Source organism: Amorphotheca resinae (assembly GCF_003019875.1).
Source record: "Amorphotheca resinae ATCC 22711 unplaced genomic scaffold M430scaffold_1, whole genome shotgun sequence".
In the NCBI taxonomy this organism is placed as follows: domain Eukaryota; kingdom Fungi; phylum Ascomycota; class Leotiomycetes; order Helotiales; family Amorphothecaceae; genus Amorphotheca; species Amorphotheca resinae.
In genome coordinates this window covers 3,125,146-3,149,516 of record NW_020194471.1, presented here as the reverse complement: position 1 = coordinate 3,149,516, position 24,371 = coordinate 3,125,146, and the positions used below count along the sequence as shown (strand labels likewise).

Here is a 24,371-nt window from a genome sequence, read left to right as displayed (position 1 = left end):
CGGGTTCAAACTTCAGAACAATGACGAAGAAAAGCAAATCAAATGCTGACCTCCTTTCGTAAATCATTATATCATAATAGAAGTAGTGGGCGTCAGTGGCGTCAGGCTGTCAAGCTGTCAGCTGCCCTCGGAACACCTGGGTGAGTGAGGCTGAGGAGCGGCTTTTCAATCCAAAAATGATTGGATGCTAGACAATAGAAATTCTATTTCAAGGTGTATTTGGCGGACTTCGCACCTTGGAATCTTAAACAGTAAAAAAGCCCAATAGAAAGTATACGGTGAGCGCCGAGGAGCAGAGCAGGCGCAGCTGATGCGTATCGAAACGCCTCGGACGGAGCCTTGCTCCGGCAACTCTGGTGGCGAAACGATACCATAACTGACCTATCAAAGACATAGATACACTAGGTTAGAAATACGTCATTGTAACACCGTAGTCATAATATTGTAAAATTCCTCAAACCTTGTACCACAAGCTGAAGCAAAGATTGCCATGGCATGGAGTAGTTGATGTTTATAGTGATGGTGAATTTAAAGTTTAGTTGACAAGAGCCTAAAGTTTTAGCGACGAACACTAAATAAATCCCTCCATACTGTATCTGGAACAACTTTCACCGATTGATTTAGAAGACCCGATTCATGACATCTAAAATGAACTTTAATGAACCACTCTATAGCTTTCCCAACGTCCTGAACCCAGATAATCCCCGCTCTAGCTGAGCCTCTTAACTTTGTGCCGGTAGTCTATTAAGCAAGATATGAAGTCCAGCCTCAACTTATCGCCCCTTGATATGGATGTTGCCAGACCGTGAACTTCGACGAATTACTCTCGACCAACAGCAGAATATAGATAGATGTGTTACACAGGGTGTATCCATCCTATTCATGGAACGGGCTGGGTTCAGTTACATGTAATGTTTATGTGGTCAGTATTTAAAAGAATGAGCACCATCCAATATACATCCCTGCCAGGAAGCGCAGATTCGTCGCCTGCTTGATCAACTCATCCACCTGGCCCTCGACCCCAAGTGGTACACTCTCACCAGCCAACAAACCGCGGACTTTCCTTTGAATATTGTCAAGCACACCTTGAGCAGTATGTGGTACGGTGATAGCGCTCTCCCTTTTCGGCTTCTTATCCTTCTTTGCCAACAGATCGAGCGTCGGGTCGTAAATGAAGGCCTCCAAAATGGTCATCAATGTCTCCTCATGTTGACGCAGGAGCTTCAACGTCAATTCCGATGATTTACGGAATGGGCCTTCATAGCCGTAAATACCCATCGCATCAATCATGTTGTGCGTCAAACGGAAAGGAACACGCTCAGGCTTGGCGAAGGTGAGCCCCTTATCAAAGAGACAATTAAAATCGACGTGGAAAGTGCCGCCATTGCCCTCTTCAAAAAGAATATTCTCACCATGCCGATCGCCCAGACCAAGAATAGTCCCAACCATGGACATGACTGCACAAGACCGAGTGTATCGGATGCGAGCGGCAAACCATGCAGATGGCTCTGGAAATTGCTGTACGAACCAGAGATGAAAGACAGGGGGAAATTGCCTGAGGACCTTTTCCGTGAAGAATGCAATTTTGTCATCGCCTTTCGTAGCTTCTTCGCAAAATACCTCAATCTCGCGGTAGTTGGGAGAGATACCCATGTGCTTGTAGAGACCGAGTAGGATATCGCGAAGGGTCTTTAGCCCGTCTACCCATTCGATGATGCCACATTCTTCATTCAATGGTGTGACTGCATAAGTCTTGATGTATAGTTGGCGTCTGCTCGATTCCGCATCCCGCTTGAGTGAGCGATTAATCATGCTGTTGAATTCCATCAGACGCTGGTCTTTTCGAAGATCATCTTTGGGTTTGCAAAGGAGACCGTAGTTCCTGCCATCTGAACCACGCGCGGTAAGCTTTCTCGGCTTCTGTAACGAACTGAGTACCAAAACTGCATCCAAAAATGACGAGATTGTCACGACGTCTCGGGAGAATGCTTTGTGTCCTTTTATGCTATCCGTGAGCGTAGGTAGTGTTGCTGTCAAGACACTCTCGATCGGCACAGCAAGCGGACTTGGAGTACATATCTTGTGATTAAAGCGAAGATCTTTGGTTATGCTTGCCATAGAAGTCCGGTTCCCCTGAAAATCCCCGGTATTACATACCATGAGAAGTTGGTCCGTGAGACGTTCGCCGCTTTTGATCATGGTCTTTATATCAAGAGTGCCTGGCTGTGCCTTCCTATTGTTGTTCCGAAGTTGCTGGATAATATGGACGCCACGATTTTTGCGATCGACTTGCATGGAGGTGCTCACTGCTAGAAGAGTCCATAAAGCCTGCTGTGGGTGCGCATCTACGACCTTATAGATGATCTGACTCAGAAATTTGTAGACTTCTGCATTCGGATGGGCAATCCGAGCAACGATTTGTGGAAGCGCGGTGTAGAAGATGTAAGCGGGCATCTTTTGAATGTATTTCGTAAAGCGGCTATGTAACTGTGCCAGTTGATCATTTCGTCCGTTCATGATTCTGGTGAGGAACTCCCTGGAATTGCCATATCTGGCATCGAGTGGTTGATTGACCTGGCTTCCTAGATCAAGCCAAAGGGTGAGTATTCTTGGTAAAGTCTGGTATATGTATTTGGTCCCAAACGACAACGATCGCAAGTAGTTTTCAATGACCAATTTTGCCGTTTCACCAGTAAGATAGGACTCTGCCTGAAGCCCTGGGGCCAAAGCCTTTTCTGACTCCAGTAACTTATTGTAGTGGCGGCCAAGATAATAATGCCCTTTCTCCCACGTCGCATATTTCTTAGCCGCAAATTGATACTGAGATCGCAATGCACTTGACTGGGTCTGGCCAGCACTGTCGAGCCATTTTGCAAGCAGCAAATGAGCTCTTGCGGCAAGGAGATTTTGATGAGACTCATCTTGACCTGTTAGACCTGTTAAGTTTGATCCCTGGGCACTCTTGTTATGAGAAATAAAAGCGTCGCTGTCGATGGCACCCTTCAAACTTTGAATTGCTTTCCTATGGTGACCTTCTTTCCACAGGAGTCGTGCATGCTCGATAGTTGCCGACTTATCTCCAAGCTGGGAAGCATGGAGAACAGCATTGAAAGATTGGTGGATTGCGTTTCCTTTTCTGGCAAGCCTTGCACTCGTGAGCCAGGCAGAAGCAATATCGTCCTTCGTAAATTGGAGGCTACTAGAGTCAGTTAAAAGTAGTATATAAGGCAGATAAAACAGACCTTGAAAGTTGCATGGCCGCTCTGCGAATGCCAAGCAGATACTGCTTGTCATTAAGGTAAGCCCCTATCACTTCGAGCCGTCTATTCAGAGATTCGAGAACATTGGTTCGGTCGGCGTTTTGGTTGTCTGTACCAGCAATCATCTCTAATTCCGTGAGAGCATGGAATTTAAGCATAACATCGTGACAAGCAGCGAGAGAAGGTGTAGTAGCTACTGACAAGGAACAAGCAATTTGTTCTCGAAGTGATCGAAGAGTGGAAGTGAAGCGGTCGGTATCTTTCGCATGCAATGCTAGAAGGGCATGGCCAATACTGACGTTAAAATCTTCTGCAGTTCCTTTCGGAACCATTGCCGTATACTTCTCCAATGCAAGCCACCTTCCTGTTGCCCAAGAAGCCTCTGTAGCAAAAGGTAGGAGCCGGGAGGCAGCTACTGTGGATGTATGCATACCTTCGATATAGTTGAGTAGAACATCTGCAATCCCGTTAGCGGATCAATTGAAAGAAGAGTGATTACCAACCGTGCTGCCCTGATTCTTTCAAACATGTCAAAAGATTGATTTGAACATCAACATTGTCAGGATCCTCCGCCAGCTTAATCTCATACCAACTCTGTGCGGCTGACCAGCGTCCAGCTTTACGATGTCCCAGGATTTGTTGGTCAATATCAAGCACATGGAGATGGGCAGACAAGCCCTCAATGCCGTCTGGCTCATCGATCTGAGTGTAGATGTCCTGCAGTCGTTCTAGAAGGACATTGATATTGTCAGGTTTCTTCACTTTCCCCCGAACATTGCGGATATGCTGTTCCCAGTAAAACAAAGCGCGAGAGTACGATTTGCACTCAACAGCACGTTGAGCGATGATCTCCGCAGGAATCGATTTGAGAAAAGAGGTCACCAATTGAATCTCAGCATCGGCCGAGGCCTGCCCATCAGACCGACTTGCTGTGGATTGCCTCGCTCGCATCCATTGGGACAAATAGTCGAGAACCCGAAAAACAGCCTATAGGTTGTCAGAATTGATATTTGTAAACAAACAATACATTGCTTACCTCACTGCACATCTTCAAGTCCTCTCTCCTAATGTGAGACTCGGGCGTCACCTGATATTGCAAGATACCAAGCAACTCTCCCCCAATTTGCTCTCTTTGCTGCTCAGTTCCCGCAAGAATGACATGCAAGACCAGGTATGGAAGTAGGAAGCTGGCGACCGAATTATCTCTTATCTTAATTGCACGTCGAAGAGGGGCGAAAATAAACTCCGCATGGATATTTTGGGGTTTCTGTAGCAGATCCATAACGAAGTCTTTCAACCAAGTATTGTACAGTCTGTCAGACCGCATGGAATCGGGGCGAAAGATTGGGTATTCAATCTTGACTTGCCCTAGCTCCTTGACAATATATCGGGAGGTGAGAAATGGTGTTAGAGTGTCTTGCACACTGCTAGGAAGTGACTGCCATTTTAGCCAGATGGGTTCCGTGGAATCTCGCTGGCCGTTCCTAAGAATAGGGACGCAGACATCTCTAAAGTCGCATTTCTCGAGAAGTACCTGCATGACATACGAGAGAAATCCTTGCACTCCAGTATCGGTAGATGAGAGAAACGCCTTCACAATTACCTCCTCCAACATGAACAGAACAAAGTCGGTCGTCTCACCTGGATCGATAAAATTGCTGACGACGATCATCTCGCGCTGTTCACGTACCGACTCAACTCTGTTGGGGTCCAGACAACCGATGAGTCCAATGCACTCTGCTGATAGTTGTGCGATGTCACGACGGGACTCGTTGAACTTGACACAAGCATCCAGTATTGATCGGACAAGTATTCCTATAACAACATCTGGCTGTTCACTTACTGCCGAAGCCTGGAGGAACGATTGGTGCTTTTGAAGGAAGGCTTTAAGTTCCACAAGGGCCTGAGCCACAACGCCCGAATTCTCGTGACTGATTCTTCGGCTGAAGATTTGGAAAGAATTCCCTACATCTGTGGGCGTTCTCAACTTGTTGAGTTGTTCTTCAACGTCAGCAAGCTGAGGAAATTGAGATAGTGATGGCAGGTTGACAATAGTATTCCTTATGAGTCGAGAACGCTGTTCGAGTAGATATTGCAGGGTTGCTTCTACCCGTTTTCGAGTCACTTCATCGAAGACCTCCCAGCGTTGAATTATGATGGAAAAAGTGCTCTCTAACATCAACTCAACGTCTTCATCGTCAAGGTTAGTAAGCATTGTTTCCCACGCAGAGAAAGCGATTGCTTGAAGGTCTTTCTGAGTCATGGCTGACTGGAGGCAGGCGCAGATCTACTCAAGTCAGAATCCATAGAGCGAGATATTTGTGCATTGACATACGTGAGGTCGAGCAGTCCTTGTTGATGTCTTGCCAAGTTTGACCATCTCTTCGATAGCTTTTATGCATCGCTTTTTCTCCCGAATTGGTTTCCCATCCCGAGCGTCATTGACAACTTCGGAGAGGCGAGCGACAAGACCTAAAATATGATGCTCCAGAAACGCTCCTAGAATATTTGTTTTCTTTTGAATGGGGTTGCCAGGAGGCGCGGATTTGGCCAAAAACATTAGAGCAGTTCGAATCTAGGGATAGTTAGACCTTTTTCTTGGGGAGATGAAGAGAAAGAGTGAAAAATAGGCTTACTCTCGACTTTTGACCCTCATCTGCTTCCCCAGCTGCCTTCAAAAGGTGAAGAGCAATTGATGCTGGTTCTATCCTCATCAACTCTGTTACGTCAAAATCCTTGAAACCTGGCGAAGCGACCTTCAACAGATGCATAATGTACGTGCCAACATCCTGAACGTCCTGCTCCAGCAGCTTCGCTAGTATTGGTACTAGATTTGACATCTCCATGCAGACCTTAAACTCGTCGTCTTTGCGAGCTTGCGATATTCGTTTGATGACATCCGTCTTCTTATGCATGACTAGCCATGGCAAAGTATGAGATTGAGTCAACACAAGAAACTCTGGTACAGAAATCTCCAGTAAATCAGATATTAATTGTGAGGTCTGCGGCCGGACCAGGAGATCTTTGACTGCATTCACAGCGATGGTATCCCAAAATGGACTGAACATTCGCTCAACAGTGACACCATTTATCTTCGCAAGTTTCAAGATCTTTGATGTATTAGTTTCGGATAAACTAGAGAAGATCATGTTCCTACCTCATTAAAAGCCACACCGGAGACTATAGGGTTGGTATGACCTAGATAGTCAAGTAGCCTCAGGAGCACAAAGTTCAACTCTTGATCTTGTACGACTCTGGAGACATCAGCTTCAAAAATCTCGGAATACGTTGACTGGTAGCTCTACCTTCCAACTTGGCCCCACGCAAGAACAAAAGTCTCTTGCAGGTGGATTCCATTATTCTCGGACAGTTTGTGCAACATTTGGAGCGCATTGAATCGATTTTTGACTATTAGGCCGTGACGAATGGAGGGCCCGTCCAGAAAACCAGAAAGAGTACGCCTATAATAACCGTGTTAACCGGACATCTATTTTCCTAGGATGTCATCACGCTTACCCGGCGAGAATCCGAAGCTCCCTTATTGAGCTGTGGAGGGACTTCAGACACCATTGGCCTAGGGCAGACAGCTCTAAATCGATAAAACTGGAGTCGTTGAAATGTACGGCGAAACGTTGAACAGCGACCAATCCAAGCACGCGAGGTCGGCGCGACTCCATGAATATCCGTGAATTCAAGAGCTTGCTGAGGATTGATATGGCATCTTGGCTCACATGCTGACATGCTGCATTGTCTAGACTTATCGATTCTGGAGGCTGCATCTTCTCGCAAAGGTAACATTTTGAATATCGGATTGTGCCATCTTGATTATGAATCACAGTCAAAGAGCCATTCGCCGCACATGGAATCATAGCAAGATATTCGATGGCTCTAGAGCGGTCTGTTTCGCTCAGTTCAGCAAAGCCGGCCCTATAAATAATTTAGATCCTTATCCGGAATTTATGAAGGACAACCCACTCTGCGATTTCACTCAGTCCAGCTAAGTTAGACACATTCTGAGAGCCTAACAAAGAGCAGACCTTCGCAGTTATCTCCTCCAACAGGCTCAGCTCGGAGTGAAGTTTGCGGCGTTTATTTGGTGGAGCTTGGCCGGTCCCATGATATCCGTCTGTTGGTCCAAGATGGAGCAGACGAAATTCTCCATCAAGCTGGGTACTCTCAAAGCTTTCAGATATGTTTAAGTCAGGTACTTCCAGTTGGCTTGCTTCACAGGCCCGACATAATGTTATTCCTGCTTTCTGAATTTGTGTCAGCAACGGCAGTCCATAAGATAAGTAGTAAAGACGGACCTGAAAATCTTTCCCCAAGATCGACACCGCGTTATCATCGCTCAAAGTAGCATGGACAATAGGCGCAAGATTCAGAGCTATAATTCGGCGAGTTGAATCATGTTGCTTACAAACGGTGGCTATATTGAGAAGGCTATTGCAGAGGCTGAGCCGAATCGGCCTGTCCGACAGGTTCAATGGGTTCTGGAGGAGGTCTGCACAAAGGAAAGAAAGTAGAACACACGCTTTCCGGAGCATGGTGTTCGGCAGAGATCCACGAAGAGCAGACAAAAGTGCCTGTACGGCACAAAAGGTCATGAATTCGGATCTTCTGCAAGATTCATGGAATATCGGGTCGGCTTGCCATGTCTTCTGTAGGTCGTGAGCCACAATAAAGGAGTCAAGCATCCAAGCCAGATAGTCTTGAAAGGCCGGAGTTGCATGATGATAAGTAGCAGACTCCATTGAGATATCAACCAACATAGACAGTAAATTCGTAACATGCCACAGACCTGCCGCAGCATCTTGAATGACGTAGATAGAATTTATAATGGAATCAAAAGAACCCTCCTTGCCATTAGAGAACATTGAAAGGTCAATGCTATTAAAATGCAACAGAACATCTAATCCATGGCTAGGGGAGATGCTACTAGGGTTTCGAAGGTGGCTCAAAATAGCTAGAGATTGGTAAGTTACGGTCGAAGAGAAATCGAAGAGAATATATCTGGTAGACGTACTTGTTACGCATTCCTTGAGATAGCAAAAGAATAATGAAGCCAGATACCAAAGCGTCGGTGAACGGGCCACGGCCTGGAAGGAAACAAAAAAAAGATCCTTGATCTTCTCCGTCAACGAGTCGCATCGTCTTCGGCCCAGGAGCGCCAACAGTCGTGGAAACAACCAAACCCATAGGGGCTCGTGCTCACGTCCTTGAAATGAACCAGGTGCTGAGACGTACGCCAGAACACTTGGGGTCTCTTTAATCGCCAGAATAAAGGCATCTATTGCGTCAGATGCCTGAGAAACCACATTTTGAACATCTAGGAAGGGGTCGTCCGTCGTGAGCGGTTCCAAGACAAGGCGTACGAATACGTAGATCAGCTTATGATGGTATTCGAGCTTTAAATCGAGGGAGGAGAGCTCTTCAGCGCTGTTGGCCATATTTGAAAGCTCCCACAAGGCTCTCAGGTCATCCTGCCCATTCTGTCGCGACGGTTTGTTTGTGCTCGACAGGTTGTTGATTAGCTGTGCAGCCATCGTTGATTGAGGAGGTTCAAAATCTCCATTGAGCTGGCCACTCAGTCGATGCTTTGCAGCAGGACCGCGAGATACCAAGGCCATCCTGTGTTGGTGGTCATAGAGATTGTTGGATGAGCACGAGAGGGAGACGCGCCGGAACATGAGGTGGAAGACACGAGAAAACAACGCGAGCACGTGACTTATAACTAAGTAAAGTGGTTTCCCAACCCGTCGACCTTCGACCTCACAAATGACTAACCTCAGACCAGTGATTGGCGACGATTATTTCGAATCGACTTGACGGCGGCCGAACTGCGAACGATTCACAGCTCTTTTACAGCTTCCGATTTGTTTACCAAGGTACAAGAAGTTCCAATTCCTTACAATGGCAGTCTTCACCAGCAAGAAGTACCGCCCTTCCAAAGAAGCAAACACACTCGCCGCCCGATATCGAGCATCGCTGAGCAAACATCCCTTCGCACTCTTCGGCCTGCCATTCATTGCCACAATGGTAGCAGGTTCATTCTTCCTCACACCCGCAACAGCCATAAGATACGAGAAGTACGACCGAAAGGTCCGGAGACTCAGCAAGGAGGAGGAGCTGGGTATCGGCAAGGCGGGAAGAAGGGTGGATATGAAGGAGGAATATTATGTCAGTCCTCTTGTCATTATTTGATATGAAGTGGATGCGTGCTAATGATTGATTTACAGAGACTTGCGGCGAAAGACTTGGATGATTGGGAACAAAAACGTGTTAAGAGACTTCCGGGAGAACATGATGGTGTGATATAATGCAATTGTCTAGATCCCTTGCGCTTACTGCGACCATACACCATAACGGCCCCTCCTCTAGGCCTTCTATGTCTGGAAGTTGGTGCTCGTATAGATTGATGGTGGATGGCGTGGAGAGTAGCCTGGGAATGAAGACACAACGCTCCCGGGCCAAGCAAGGATCAAAGAGCAGGAATCCCGTCCTTGCTCTCCGGACTTTCTATGCCAAAGCCAACAATGACATGATACAACGGGTATGTCAACCAGGGTGTGGCACACTGACGAATGTTGAACCTTGAAGACGATCTCAACTCATATAAGGGCTGTTTTGGATAAATCATTCCAACATCATAGCAAGAATATACCCCTCAACCTTTTTTGTGGATATACATATTTTCAAATATACCTAAAATAGCATCTTTAGAGATGCAATTGATGAGGTGGGTCTGGTTTCTCCTTGTTCTTCCACATAGACTGGAGAATATGACCTCGATATCAAGAAAAGTTTCAACACATACCATCTTATTTCATCCCCTTCATTGATTTCCCTAATGCATCCCCCTAATGATCTCGCTCAAGGCCCAGGCTCCTGGATTCAGCACCTTCTGCTCCTCGCTGCCCGCGGCAGCAAATATAACTCGCCCTCCCAAAACTCAGATTCAGATCCCGCATTCCCTCCATCTCTTTCTCCGATGTCTCAACCGTCTTCCCGAAATCCCGGTCCCGGTTCAACGTCTCTGAAAACGGTATTAGCACATCCATCACCATCGTGTCACCTAGGTACTCTCTCTACTGCCTGGGCAAGCGAGGAAGAGCAAGTATAGGCAGGAAACTGCCCGCAGAGGAGGCGGCACATCTGTGTTGCCGCAGGGGGGTAGCTAGTTCAGCCAGGAGATTCGGAATCTACCTGGCTTGTATGTGGATCGAAGACTCACAGTGCATGCTTCTTTCAGGTACTAATGAGTACACGTTTTAGCTGCTCGTGAGAACGACTTATATATCCAATCCATACTCCAAACCGTATACATACAGTAGGTGGTGCTGAGACTCTACCATATTCGCTGTGAGGCGGAGGCAATACCATCCTGGGCTCCTGGTTTGAATGACTGACGTGTGGATGATCTTGTCATTATAGATTATCTACATATGCAGTTGAACTAAACTGTTGAAGGACCGCAGCGATAGGTCATGTTGAATATGCATGTCACCTAACTTCGACCTCAACTTGCGGTGCACGGAAGGTTTCCATTCAACTTGAACGTCCGTTAGCACTCAACCAACCTCTCACCAAAATGATGTCCGCATTCAGCAACTATCATTATAAAGCATTTTTGATCCGGTATATCGAGCTTCGACTGCACGGTGTGCAACAAAAGACCTCCCTTCCCGAGTAAAACTATCACGTGATGCTAATGCCACTGCCATCGAAATCAACGTTCGCTCCCAGGACGAGCGCTGATGCGATGCGCAACAAAACTCATCTCGCTCCGTGCCACGATCCCTATATCACATGATGCTAATCTCAGTGCCATCAAAACCAACCTCGCTAATGCGATGTGCAACGAAAACTTACAACTCTCTAGGTACCCCTCTCCATACCACGTGATGCTAATCCCACTGCTATCCAAACCAACGTTGACAAGAAAATCATTACGGATGCGATATGCAACAAACCTCCCGTCCTCTGCGCTCCCGTATCATGGCCTAATATCACGGAATGCTGATCCCGTTGCCATCAAAGCCAACGTTGCTAATGCGATGTGCAACAAAACTCCCGTCCTCTCTGCTCGGCGTATTATCACGTGATGCTAATCCCGCTGCCATCAAAACCCACGTTGTCACTCCCACGCTTGTCACGGATGCGACGTGCAACAAAGGACCGAGTCCAGGGGTCCAGGTGTCCAGAAGCCTAGAATCTCCATGGACGGTCCATGCTAGAGTCCAGGGGGGCCAGAAGAGAAAGAAGCTTATTCAACCGCGATAGCCTTGGCCAAGTGGTCCGTCTCACCCTTAACGAGCTCGCAGTTGATGCACGAACAATTGTGTAGATTGTTTTGTATCTCGCACCTGTCGTCGTTCTTATCACGTGAGTAACCCCTTAAAGGGGTATCACGTGATACTATTGGATTGGGATGTTGAAAAGGGGTTTCTGGAAAAGGGAATAGGGAAGGTGAAGAAGTTAAATTCTGCGTAGTTGATAGCAAGCAAAATACATGGTATAGGATATTCATATCAACACTGAGAATCCCAGGATTTCCAAAATATTTAGAAGTCATTATTTGATGCAATTGAAACTAAAGAATCAAGATGTTTGATTTGTTTCATTGTTTAAATAGGAAGTATTTCATGGATGAGACCTAATGGTGTTAAAAGCACAACTGTTAGGTGCTGCTTTCCTTCTGCCAAGTCGTGGGAGCTGTTTGATTCTTGAGACTAATAGATACAAGTACAAAGTATCATGCTATGATCCGTCTCTTCGTCTTTCCTGCTATGAGCTATTGAAGTTAGGTGTTACAATCTATTACGTCCCAAGAAGCCCCTCAAAAAGTCATACATTTCCAGTAATATCCTTTCTCTCAGCTATTGCGTCGCCTCGTACCATTGCTCGTGCCGTTGATCGTGCCATTCATTATACGGTTTATACCGTTAGTACCATTAGTGCCGTTAGTTTCTCTATCACTCTCTTGGTCATACGGAAGAGTTATTCTTGAAGGACCTGTCACACAAAGTGCTTCTCTAAGGCCAACAATTGTAGTTGCTCCGACAGTAGTGATCGTGGAGGGACCTGAGGTCTCGACGGAGATCACGGTAGAGGTGGCAACAGCTGAGCCTGAATTGTCTATACCTTCTATGCTCGGTACAGCTGCTCGCCCACTAATGACCGCTCTCTCAGTCTCGGGTGTCAACGTATTCTGCTGGAGAGGCACAGGTTGGAAGCTTGTCGGGCCAATAGGCACAACAACCACTCCAGATCGTGTTAGATGATTGTAGACAATGAGGCAGGTCATAGGTTCAAGGTTGCGTGGCCGAAGATCAAAGCCTAACAGGCTAACCTTGCGATGGCATATCCAATCTGATTTAGGTCGAAAGCCTAGTTGTGGTGGTATGTCTCCCCAGTTGATATAATCCTCCACCATGACGGCTCCAAGTGGGATTCTCCAGTAGTGTTTAAGGAAGAGACCTTGATTATCAACTATTGCTGCAGGGGCATGCAGAGCTAGGAATTCAACTCCTGTGTCGAAGGCGCCGAATCGGTAAGTGAGGCTGGTCCTGGGCGTGGCAAGTATCATGAGGTGGTAATTTCCGTAGAGGAGTTGAAACATGTCGGAATAACCTATGGAGTTCCTGTCTAGTGTTGGGATTGCTGAAATTATACTATTGTACGCTCTTTTGCCAACATCGTTGAGTTCCTGTATATCGAGGCGGGCAACGCCGGCATGATTCATGATGTTTGAGATAACTGGCTTGTGGTGGAACGACAGGCGCAACAGTCTGAAGGTGTGATAGATGATAGGGTTGTCCTCGGTGCTGGAGCTGCCGCCCGAAAACCTACGTCAGGGTCCCAGAGTTAGCTAGAGAGAACACCCCACGGAAATGGAAGTCCTGGAAGGAGAACCACAGAGATCCTTGGACCGACCTAGAAGAAGAGAGATTGAAATAGGTATATGGAGCTGAACCAGCCAAAATTTGATGATAATTGACAGGAAGAGTTTGGATGGGAAAGTTGGTGAGCCGAGGTAGCAATCCCTCCAGTGTTCATTTTGGAATGGGGAAGGAAAGTCACTGCCCTAACAAGGAACAACTTAGTTGAGTCTCATCACTCTTCGAACATTGAAAGATAGCACTGAAATTTTACTCTAATCTATCAGTAAACCACAACATGTACTTCAAGTAACTACCATCAAATTAACCAGGAGGATCTGAATTGTTAAGGGGTAGAGGTTTGCGGGCGTGCCGGTATCTCCATTCCAACATGCCCTTATTCAGATATGTTTCGAACCATCACTAACTTCTTAACTCTACAACCTCAGTTTACGTCTCCTCATTCTTCAGCTTTCTCCGCGTCCTTGCAATTTGACGCAGAACACAAAGTTCTTGCAATTACTAGTCCACAGCTAAGCCTACGCCACAGACTTGGGACCCTTAACCTTACTACACCAGTCGAGGATTTCGGAGCATAATATGTAGGCTTGAAATATGTTATCTTGTGATAATAAGGCCTCAGCTATGGCTAGAATTCTATGTACCTGGGGTCCTTTGGCTCCTCTAGAATGTAGACTCAATATATCCAACTGGGGAAAAAAGAACAACGCCTTCTCCATCAACGCAAGACAAGGCTGTCAGCCTAATTGAACAGACGCCTTCACGTAAATATCAATGGTCGTGTTCGTTAAAGATATGGCCCGATACCTAAGGTAAGGTAGAAGCAGACGACACTTGATAAAAGTCAGCCGGCTGCATGGGTACAATGATACTATACATCTTGTCATTGGCTACAGCTAATAGGATGCTAATTGACTAACTCATCGTCAAGTAATTGACTATCATCAAAACCATCTTTCTCGTTGAACCCAATTTCATCATCACCTTGTTCATACTCATCATACAGGTCTTCACTGACTTCCTCTTCATCTCTATTTCTTCCTCTCTCTTTCTTCAAGTAAGTGACTTTCTTCCGGGAGTTGTCGGATTTCACGAAGAATGGGTGACTTTCCAAGAGCGGCTTCCCTTGACAGACGTGGCCCATCGGTGTGTGCGAAAAATCTTGTCCTTTACGCCGAACAGCCAACCATTCTTGTAGGAACGTCAGAGGTCTCTTGGTGAAAACTGTCAACTCCGGGGCTGTAACTCCAGATTCCATCTCATCATCCACAGAGCCATCAATTATCCCATCCACCCCAGATATTGTGGTGGAAGTAAGTTCATCCACATCTTCTTGGACTCCTGCTGTAGCTCCATTGGCCCCAAAATACTCACACAAATCATTGTACTCAAAGTACTCAAAGTAAAGGCGTCCTGCAAAAATACCTAACTCAACTCTGAGCCACATTGGAGCCTCCCATCCAGTTGGCAGACTCGGAACAGCGTAGAATTTAAAATCATTGAATTGAAGCATCTTTCGCGTAACTGGAGCGGCGTATGTCAGTAAATGCGTAGGAGACGTATCAGCATCAAAGACGATAGCTAGCAACTGTTCAGCTTCTTCAGGAATGATGATCAAGGCTGTTTCGGTGATAGAGCTCCATATGATCCAATTGACGTGACGCTATAGAATATCAACAAGATAGTCGCAAAAGCCCACTAATTGGATGACTTACCTGGAAATTATCATAAGGACGACCCAGTGGCAGCTTGACCGTCTTCGAAAATTCAGCTGATACGTACAATCTACAAGAAGTGGCATCGCTGCGAATGCCAAATTTCTGGCCCATCTGGGTTCGTTGCAAAGCCACAAATGCCTGCTCATACCCTCCGGAATCTGCAGCAAGCCTACCAGTTTCCATATAGCTGATGATATCCTTATGAAGACCTGGGAAGGAAAAGGGTGTATAATGAAGAGGTTTTTCAAGCTCCCGAACATTTTCGACTTCATATGCAACTTCTCTTTCTTGCTCGACTTCTTGTAGCGCAGAAGAGTGGACGGCATCACCAGTGTCCTGAAAGCCTCTTCGCCGGGCAGTTAAATCCTTCATGAATCGAGCTATTTCTGGAGACAATGTCTCGAGATCCACGGTGGGTTTAACTTTCTGGTTAAGCCCGTAGAGTTGCTCAAGCGTCTGTTGTTCAATTTGCCTCAGACGTCTAAGATAAGATTGGCGTTGATCAGCATCCTCGAGAAAATCCGAATAATTCACAGCAGCTTGCGCACGACGGCAGAAGTCAACCCCCTGAGAGTAGTATAGTGGTTGTAACTGCTCAATGCCGCTACATGTCTGCTCTAAAAGCCAGCATATCACATCAGGAGAATCGATGGTATCGCCCGACTTCTTCTTCTGTAGATCAATAATACTCTGGTGCACCTCAGGAGGGGCTAAGAAAACAACAGCCTGTGTAGTGCCCAACTGGCGAAGCCTCATGGCAGCTGCCGAGTAAATGTCAGTCCTGATTCAGAGTATGGGATGGGGAACTGTTGCATAGTTTTGTGTTGTCACTGAATCAAAGTAATAGTAAATTAAGCACGAACCTTGAACAGTATTGTCCTTTGTCTGCCCCAGTCCGAGTGTCAGGGCACCACGGGCCTTTACAGGCATCTTCAAATCCGTGCCTCGAGTATGAGCCTCATCAAGGTAGACAAGACAATCACCCAGGTCATCGACAAAGGGAGACGCTAGAAGAGGAATTTCATGACCCTGTCGATATCTCACCCACGGTTTATTGTCTTCTTTGAAATATACAACCGCAGGGGCTGTGCCGAATATAGCAAGCCAGGCTTTGGCTAAACTACCGTTGTCCATTTCCAAAATCTGGGCCCCTGCATCGATCAATACTCTGATATTCATTTTGGTGATTTTGCGGAGTAAATCCAGCTCTGATAAGTGCCTGCCACGATGATCTGCGGCAAGCACGTAAGTTCGATTCCGGGGTTGAAGCAAATAAGTTAAGACCTCCGCATTTGTGTGTGATAGTCTTGGGAGATCACGCTGACTGATTGTCAAAGGTAACATTTCTTTCCAGTCATTTGTGCCACTAAAACCCGTTGTCAACGTACCCACCGACTTCGCAGATTGATCGCCGGTTGAGAAAAGAGGAATATCCCAACCTGATGCCTGCAACTTCATGTGAAATTGTTTAGCATGCCTTGGAAAGACAAAATTATTTAAAAAGTAATCTACTGCCATGACGTTATAGCGGACGTGCTGCCAAATCTCTTTCAACTGGGCTTCGTCGTCGACGTTGATTGCGTTCCAATCCCTCAAAGAATCCGGAAGGTCCGAATTCTGGGAAAACCGATCGTAGGTTTGGGATGGATCGTCAGACTTCAAAACATGTTCGAGACTTTGACGTAGTTGAGCAACACTGAGACCATCGTAATAGAAGGAGAGACATGTGAAAAGAATTGCTACATCAGGATGACCCCACTCAGCTTGATCACTCGGAGTTCCTTTAGCCAAGAATGGAACAGAGAGTGGATCCCTCCCAGGATGCAATCCATATTGTACATTCCAGCGCTTCTTCAAGGCCATGAGAAGGATCCGGTGTACAAGTAACCCTCTCAACAGATGGATGGTCTGTCTCGCGGCTGGCTTGTCTGGGAATATTTCGGATATTCGCTGTGCAACCTCGGACGAGACTTTCGGTTCCGAGATGAATTGCTTGATTACAAGGCGATCTGGTTTATTGCATTCTGGTAGAAGAGTTGTCCGACCGCGGAAGATGTCATCCACTAATCGTGCAATTAGAGTATCTTCGACATCCTTACGGAGGAAGAAGACAACTGGAAATCCGCCTTGAGGGCGGCGAATTACCTCAACGCTCTGAGGAAATACCTTTTGCAAGTTGAACAGATGTCCATCAACACGGCCCAATAATATCTGGGCAGTTTCCCAACGATGAGGATGACCATCAACGATCTTTTGTGAGCCGGATGGATATATGAGTTGTGTTCTCAACGCCAGGATATTATCGCATTCGTCCAAAATATCTCTTGATGTTCTGTTTAAAAAGTTTTGAACCTTGATCATGCTACTCGCTTCATTGATATGCCCATCTGAAAGTCGTTGTAAGCCTGATAGCATGAAAGAGAGCAAATGTTCGGGAAGAGCTAGCAAGATGCCCGACGATTTTTGGATCTCTCGATGTATATTGTAGAATGCCTTGATTGTATCTGAATTCGTAGGTGTCTTTCGTGAGAATGGAACGTGCCGTAGTTCCCGGCCAACGAGGCCTCCAAGCCGTCCATGCAACAATTGAGCTGTCTGCAATAGCAAAGGCTTAGGGACAACAACTCGCAGCAAACTTGCACCATCAGCCAGTTCGGCAGCAGCCATTGGCATAATACAGGATGTTTTACCTGCAAAGTTTGTGTTAGCATCTGCAAGTTGATATATTTTCATCAATTGCTGTCAGTATGCCCGAGATTAGGAGGAAACTAACCTTGCCCCATGTTCATTTGTAACACCGAGTTTGATCTGGAAGCAGGAGAAATAGTGGCAAGCGCGACATCAACCTGTCCAGGTCGGATCAACATGTTCGAATCAATCTCGAGCAGGAGCCAATCAGGATGATCCAACGGTTTCCAATTGCTATGCCCGACATTCTCTTGTTCCTCGATAAGTCTCTGCGGTTTTCCTCCTTGATGAGCATCATAAATTCTAAGTAGACGTTGTAAGGCTGTCACAGACAAGGCGTAATGAACAAGTGCCTCCTTCATACCTGTTCCAAAGATGCAATCTGAAGTTGAGCGCAAATTTTCAAGGAGTGTGACTGGCGTTATAATGGGCCAAAGACCGCCTTGTTGTAGCCATTGGACACCGGAGTCATCTTTCTCGAAAGCCTTACAAAGTTGGTCGAAGTGAGCCCGAACTCTCAATCGAGCATTGGCGATTTCAGCAGGTAGTTGAGCCATATCCACCGGTTTTACCTGCTTCTTTAGTGCATTCTTGGATGTCTGCAATGCGCCAAGACTTTGCATGAGATCTGTCCCATATTGTTGTCTAACTCTAGACTTCAAATCTCTAATTCCGCCAATTATACTCTGAAGATCTAGAATCTCAGTAGACAACAGCGGTGTGGTGAACTCTGCGCCAGGAGCATTCTGTGACATGTTACTAACAGTCGTTTCGTCTCCATTCACCGCGACTGTTGATTGCCAGGGATCTTCGTAATCGGCTTGAACCACCTTCAAAGCGGTCTTACCCAGAAGATATTGCGGTAGTGTTGGGAATTCTCCTCCACGGAGTCGTGTAGGTAATACCTCTTGCTCTTTGACCTCAGCGGTCGGTGGGCTCATCCTATCCTCGCAATGGTGTTGATCTAAAACACCCTGTACCTGAGCAATATGCCGCGTGAGATCCAGATTTTGGAACAAACGTTGCCATTCTGGAAGAATGATTCCCAATGCTTGCGAAATATCTATGGTGGGTTCGGATACGATAAGACCATCGATACTAGGTTCAATGCATGGCCATTGATCCAAGAGAAATCTAGCAAGAGCTTTTGAATCATTTTCCTGCTTCTTTTCATGTGCCCGCTCTGCTGCTTCAAGTTGTCTGCGTTGTTTCGAGCTGAGGTTGAACCCAAAGATGGCTCTTTCGTCCTCACCATATGGAATCAAGCAAGGTCTGGTCAGTTGCAGGAGATAATCAACTTGCGGCGCCTGATTTTGACGGAACTGGATATAGGATGGCCACTTCGGCGGCTCGAGCTGCTTCAAATCTTCAAGCACACAGAAACCAATCAAGGTACTCAGGACGCTCATATCAGCATCACGACGGAATGACATTATTGCAAAGAGAAAGATAAGTCGATGCCTATCCGTGAAGCTGGATTTGCGACAAAGATTGACCAGGGAGCCCCACTCAAGTGGGAAATCCACGTCAAGGAGATCGCTCAGAAGAATCTTTTCAAAAGAGCCATGATATCCTCCAATGTTAGGCCAAGTTTGAAGAATTCCAACCAAATCTGTAGTCGTATACAGTCTCGAAGGCCAATCTCGAATTATGCTTGTGCATTTAAACACGTTCGATCGTTCTTGGCTAGCCTGGTACCGGTCCCGTGCGATGTATTCTACATCTGGGACAGCTTGTAATACATCAGAATCGACGCTTGGTCGCTGATAAGCCTGCCGCCGTACATGGCTACGTAAAGTCAAATGGTATTCACCGCCAGGGCCAAGTTGGAGACTCTCAATCTTCTGTGTGGAAAATATGGAAAGTTGTCTTGATTTTATACATATCGTTTCGACAGCGGTTCTGAGTGCGTCGCTTTGAATAGTGGTGGTCAGGTGAGGGTCCCAGAAAGGCTTTTGCATCACCTTGAGATCACGAGGGTAATACTCTCTTCGCGGAGTGAGTTTTGCAAGTGCAAGTAAGCTTTGTGTAGGCCCGACAGTGAGAGCGGTCCAAGGTTGGCAGTATCCTGATCTGAGGCAATGTAAAGCCTCTTCGGTTCCTGTCCGGCCCGTGAGTGGGTCGGGCAAGGTGAAAGATGTGTACGCATGGAACTGAGCTTTCAGATACAAAAGTCGTGGTTCAGCCGGGCAGTCGAGACGTCCTAACACTTCATTGATCGTGAATCTCCCATAATCGCCGTTGTTAGCTGCATCAACCGCCACATGTTGCCCATTGCGCCTGTAGGTTATAACACCCATGGGCACAATAATACTTCTTTGACGCTGAGTGGTTGGCTCCCCCAATTTGTCGAGCTCTCTCAATACGAGCTTCGAGTTGAGTCCATACCATGTGCCTGCGTCCTGATCAGGATCGATTTCCGACCGTAATTGCGTTGACTCCAGTAAGTTTCTTCTATTTACAAAGAATGATAGCTCTAAGCGGCGCAACTCAACTGACAAACCTCTTGTTGCTGGCTGGAACACTGTCAAGTTGTGACGGTATTCAAAATGGTCGAAAATTCGCGCGACACGCTGGAACAATGGGCTCTGAGGGTCTACCAGAGTGACTGTTCGGCGTGTTGCCTGGCCTGTGTTCATATTGAGAAGCCAATTACTTTTCTTGGGCCTCCAGATATCAGGTTGTTGTCTAATCTCAATAATTTGGGTATTGAGGTCAAGCCAGTGGACGCAGTTCTCGACTAATGGTGTAGGTAGATCGAAACTGGTCGATCCTCTAAATATATGAGAGGGTACAAGCTCAAGAATTGTCTGAGGCAGCCGCGCCCTGACGATGATATTTCCATTCCGAAATCCGAGGTGTATCTCATGTCCCAATTGTACAAAAGAAAGCATATAGGCCATACCGGGAAGAGATGAAGGATATGTCAGCAAGCTCTGGTTACCAAAGAGCTGCTTCAAAACGACCGCCGTTCTGTATTCCTCTGGTAATTTACCAACCGGTTGGCCCATGATAAGCAAATGTCCTTCCAGTAAGTGAAAATGGACAGTCTGTTGCTTGGTTTGCAGAGTCGGGTTGACAACGATCTCAACCCACCAAAGATGTGGCTCTGAAAGAAAGGTGATCTGTGAGACAGATCTGGAGGAGTCGCCTTCAATGCTAGGCCAGACAGTGGCGATGGACGGCAATAGGCTATCCGGGTTCGTCTCAAAGGAATGACGGAGAGTGTTTCGCAGCTGGTAGACCAGCTTAAGATCACGAACGAAAGAGTTTTTAAGAAGAGGAGGCAGTGTATCAGGATCACCGACTAAGTTATCTTGCAAAGCGATCGAACACACGATAAAAGATTCGAGATTTTCGGGTTCCAAACTCTTATTTCCGTCGGCGTAAATGGCGAATGTCCGTCTACAGAGAAGTGCAGCCCAGAATGCGTACCTGGAACATCTTCTCGAAGTTTCAGCATCTGTTGCATTCTGAATCTCTGATCGTAAAATGTTTATCCATTTGGAGGTTATATTTCGAGCCTTTTCCAGCAGTTTGACTGCTTCGTCGCAGATAGTAGTGCTGAGAGAGAACAATCTGAGGATTAAAGTTATCAACGTCTCCATACAGTTTGTTTCTCTCCAGTTGGAAGACACACTCTCCAGACGCTGTCCGAGCTGGTCCACAAGTCGTCTCGAAAAAGATTCGTCCCGAAAGATTCTATGCACCTTACCAAGAGGCTCATCTTTGTATGCTGGTCCAACCTGTAATGCAAGTTGAGACATTAGGAAAGTTGTGGCCTCTGTACTGAAGTTGAGGTTGGACGAGCCAAGTTCAACAAGAATTTGAGGCCATCGACGACTTTTGCCTGAACAGAGTGTTTGGTATGCCATGAACTCATGAACATTCAGCCCAGAAGGACACTTAGTCTGGCTTGCGATAATTTCATAGGAAGACGGACCATTTGCATCTATAGAGAACTCGGAGGAAAGGTTCAAGGACGAAAAAGGAGAGTTTGCGGGAATAATAGACTGGCAACGATGGGCAAAACTGGGCTTTTTGTCCTGTCGAGATGGCCACACATTGAGATGGACGTCGAAGTAACCAAATCTTAAACCATTTGTGAGGCAGACGTCGCCTAACTGGACCGGAAATCGTGGATTGGCGTAATGGGTCATTAAAAAGGACTTTGTAGTAGATGCGAGAGAAAAGCTACTTGAATTTGGACTCACGTACCCCCGGAGCTCTGAGTAGTCTTTCAAGAGAATCTTAGGATCGAGAACTTCCATTTGAGCTGGAAAAGCCAGTGTGCCCAGGATTTGCCACGTTGCCTCGCGGTACGCGGTGAATGCCTTTGGGCAGGCCAATTCAAAAACTACGGTCTTTGCTTGGACTGTGTTGGAAGGAAGAGGATGTTCGTGAGCCTTGATCCTAAATCGATTGGCCTTGCGCTGGAGGAAACATTTTGTGCATTGGCGATCATCATGGAGCCTGGTCTGGTGTTTTTCGTCGGTGTAATAGACACAGGCGCTCTCAGCGATGCTCTTGATGAGGTTTTCATATTCCAAAGACAATCTCTGCCATTCCTGCTCTTTTCGAGTACGCTCCAGTTGAGCCGCCATTTCAATACGTTTTAGAAGTCCTTGTAGGCTTTCCGAGTCGGGTGATTCATCGAAATACCGCTCAGCAAAACACCCTCTCTCTGGATCTATAAAAATGGTAGTCCGAGAACCATAGCACTTTGCATGCCTATGTTTGAGATAGTCACGAATCTTTTTTAGTCGGCACATATCCTGGAAGCGGGGTAACTGCAAAACATCCAAGATATTTGAGGGAAACCCCGGGTTATAGTCCATCAACAATGTGTAGAGCTTGGTAGCACATTGGTCCATTGACATCCATAGCTCCATGACCGTAAGAATCATGATGCTTTGCTGTTCCGGATCGGACTCATATGAACCGGCAGTGTTATTCAAGTATTCCTCTATCTTCTGCGAAAGACTCACGCAACGTCGTTCACAGGAGCTGCCCGAGTCTGGTGTAGGCGTATGGCTAAGTTCAATTTCTGTCTCAGTCTTCGCGAGCGAGAGATAACGATGGGCAAAGGCTATGCTTTTTTTGGCTGTAGCTGCTGAGACTTGATAATCCAGCGGCAGGGTAAATGATGCAGTGAACTGGGGTCCATTGTATCTGAATAATGGTTCCGTCAGGATTTGCTGCAAGTAGGGTCTGCTGTTCGGAAGCGTCAGACACAAATGGCGTAGATTCGCACGACGTGGAAGAGGAAGGACAGGACGCAGTATTGTCTTCTTGAAATTGGCCCAGGATATATCTACTCTTTCAGTAACAGAAGTTATTGACTTGGTTAGATGCGGTTCAAGTGCGGTAGACAGGTATTCAAAGGCGTTTCGTAGGTTGGGAGGGACTCTGTCTCGTTCCACTTCGAGCTTGACGAGACGTCGACATAGCTTTGCCTTTAAAAATACCACTAATTCGGTATTTAGAATGCCCATACAGCCGTTCATTAAACGCACAAGCACAATGCACATGAGAAACTTGTAATGCAGTCGTCCGAGGTCACGGCCCAGGGTTGAGGATAGATATCTCTGAACCCCTACACGTAGCAGAAGCCAGAATGCCGATCTGCGCCAAGGTTTCTCCCCATCGAACCAACAGACATCGTCTCGCACACGCTTTCTCAGTAGCGGAGGGAAGACTCGGGAGCCATGAACCTCGAGTATAGACATTAGAATCTGTGTTACAACAGAAGGATCGACAGTGTTCCGGCTCTCGACCGCAGATATTCCGGCCTTGTTTGCGCGAGCTGCAAAACGCTTTATGGATTCCGTACTTGCTCGCTCGAGGAAAATAGCAAGCTCGAGCTGGAAGGAAGGGTCGTTGAAAGTAGGAAGAGAAACTGTGACCGCACATCCTGGAAAGTCCCACTGCAAGGCGTTCTGTGAAGCGAGGACATCTTCTGAGCGTGGAGATACTTCAAAGGCTTCGAATAAGATGACCTTCTCGCCATTTCCACTGAGGGCAGAGTAGTATGCCAGTCATATTTGTGCCTGTATCGAGGCTTGGATCACTTACTTGATGTCGTGTCGAATCAGTATGCCTGCATTCTGTTCCGTAACGTGAAGGATGAGAAGCCCGTTTACGTCAATTTCTCGAAATGCAGCTAAGAGAGAAGTCTGACTGAGTCGGCCGCCAGTATTCAGAAGGATGCAAGTCTCGAGCGAACGGCGAACAGAGTCCCATTCGGATCCGAATCGTTCGTTGGTAGAATCTCTCAGTGTACGGCTGGCATCCAGTAGCTTCTGTGCCAGAACAAGTTCAATTTTGTCGAGGTTAGTCTCTTGTTTGCTGGGAAGAAGAGGAGGGAGCGCGATGTGGTTGAACACAGACTCCAACATCGACGGAGGGGCAGAAGAGGTAGTCATCTCCTCAAGACGGAGCGGATGACAACAAGAACTCGTTGGTACTGTTTTTTACACCAAATTGGGGTCTTGAAATGGCGACTTCATAAACGGAAGTTGGACGTTATTGTACTTCTCAGTCGATCTTGTTGATCCTGTCTCGCAGAAAGAAGCTGAGAAACGACTGTGGCTTCTGGCCAGTTCTGTTTGGTAGGATAGTCCAAAATGAACGAGAAGTCTCAATGACTTAAGACCAGACTGGATGTGGACTTCGAATAGAGAGGAAGGAGGCTGATGCTACCATTCAAAGGACGAACAAACGCATCAAGTCGAAGAGCTGCAGATGTAGACTTCGCAACCAGGAGAAGTAAAGGCGGGAACTGATTAAGACTAGAAACTAAAGTC

The 24,371-nt window shown here is 46.6% G+C and overlaps 3 protein-coding genes across 3 annotated transcripts; 1 reads left to right on the top strand and 2 right to left on the bottom strand.

Annotated features, from left to right (window-relative positions):
• Window positions 1–613: 613 nt before the first annotated feature.
• Window positions 614–8,830, bottom strand: M430DRAFT_113579 (hypothetical protein). The gene is made up of 12 exons (XM_024861519.1): window positions 8,284–8,830; window positions 7,568–7,761; window positions 7,236–7,516; window positions 6,777–7,187; window positions 6,566–6,721; window positions 6,418–6,514; window positions 6,113–6,370; window positions 5,596–5,835; window positions 4,279–5,547; window positions 3,850–3,877; window positions 3,243–3,717; window positions 614–3,196 (listed from the first exon to the last, which is right to left on the bottom strand). The coding sequence occupies exons 1-12, from the start codon at window positions 8,801–8,803 to the stop codon at window positions 931–933; spliced, it is 6,195 nt and encodes a 2,064-aa protein (XP_024725650.1). The 5' UTR covers window positions 8,804–8,830; the 3' UTR covers window positions 614–930.
• Window positions 8,831–9,170: 340 nt separating this feature from the next.
• On the top strand, window positions 9,171–9,577 carry M430DRAFT_92866 (hypothetical protein; the record flags this gene model as incomplete). Its single annotated transcript, XM_024869741.1, has 2 exons — window positions 9,171–9,437; window positions 9,497–9,577. The coding sequence occupies 2 exons, from the start codon at window positions 9,171–9,173 to the stop codon at window positions 9,575–9,577; spliced, it is 348 nt and encodes a 115-aa protein (XP_024725649.1).
• Window positions 9,578–10,117: 540 nt separating this feature from the next.
• Window positions 10,118–23,990, bottom strand: M430DRAFT_15352 (hypothetical protein; the record flags this gene model as incomplete). The annotated part of the gene is made up of 7 exons (XM_024863226.1): window positions 10,118–10,293; window positions 12,156–13,105; window positions 14,080–14,822; window positions 14,875–15,638; window positions 15,741–17,567; window positions 17,651–23,580; window positions 23,641–23,990. The coding sequence occupies 7 exons, from the start codon at window positions 23,988–23,990 to the stop codon at window positions 10,118–10,120; spliced, it is 10,740 nt and encodes a 3,579-aa protein (XP_024725648.1).
• Window positions 23,991–24,371: the final 381 nt, after the last annotated feature.

Coding starts and splice junctions, on each gene's coding strand:
- M430DRAFT_113579 (XM_024861519.1), bottom strand. CDS start 8,803: ATGGCTGCACAGCTAATCAACAACCTGTCGAGCACAAACAAACCGTCG. Junction 6,722..6,776: donor GAGCTTCGGATTCTCGCCGG/GTAAGCGTGATG, acceptor CGGTTATTATAG/GCGTACTCTTTCTGGTTTTC. Junction 3,878..4,278: donor AGGTAAGCAATGTATTGTTT/GTTTACAAATAT, acceptor GACATCGTAAAG/CTGGACGCTGGTCAGCCGCA.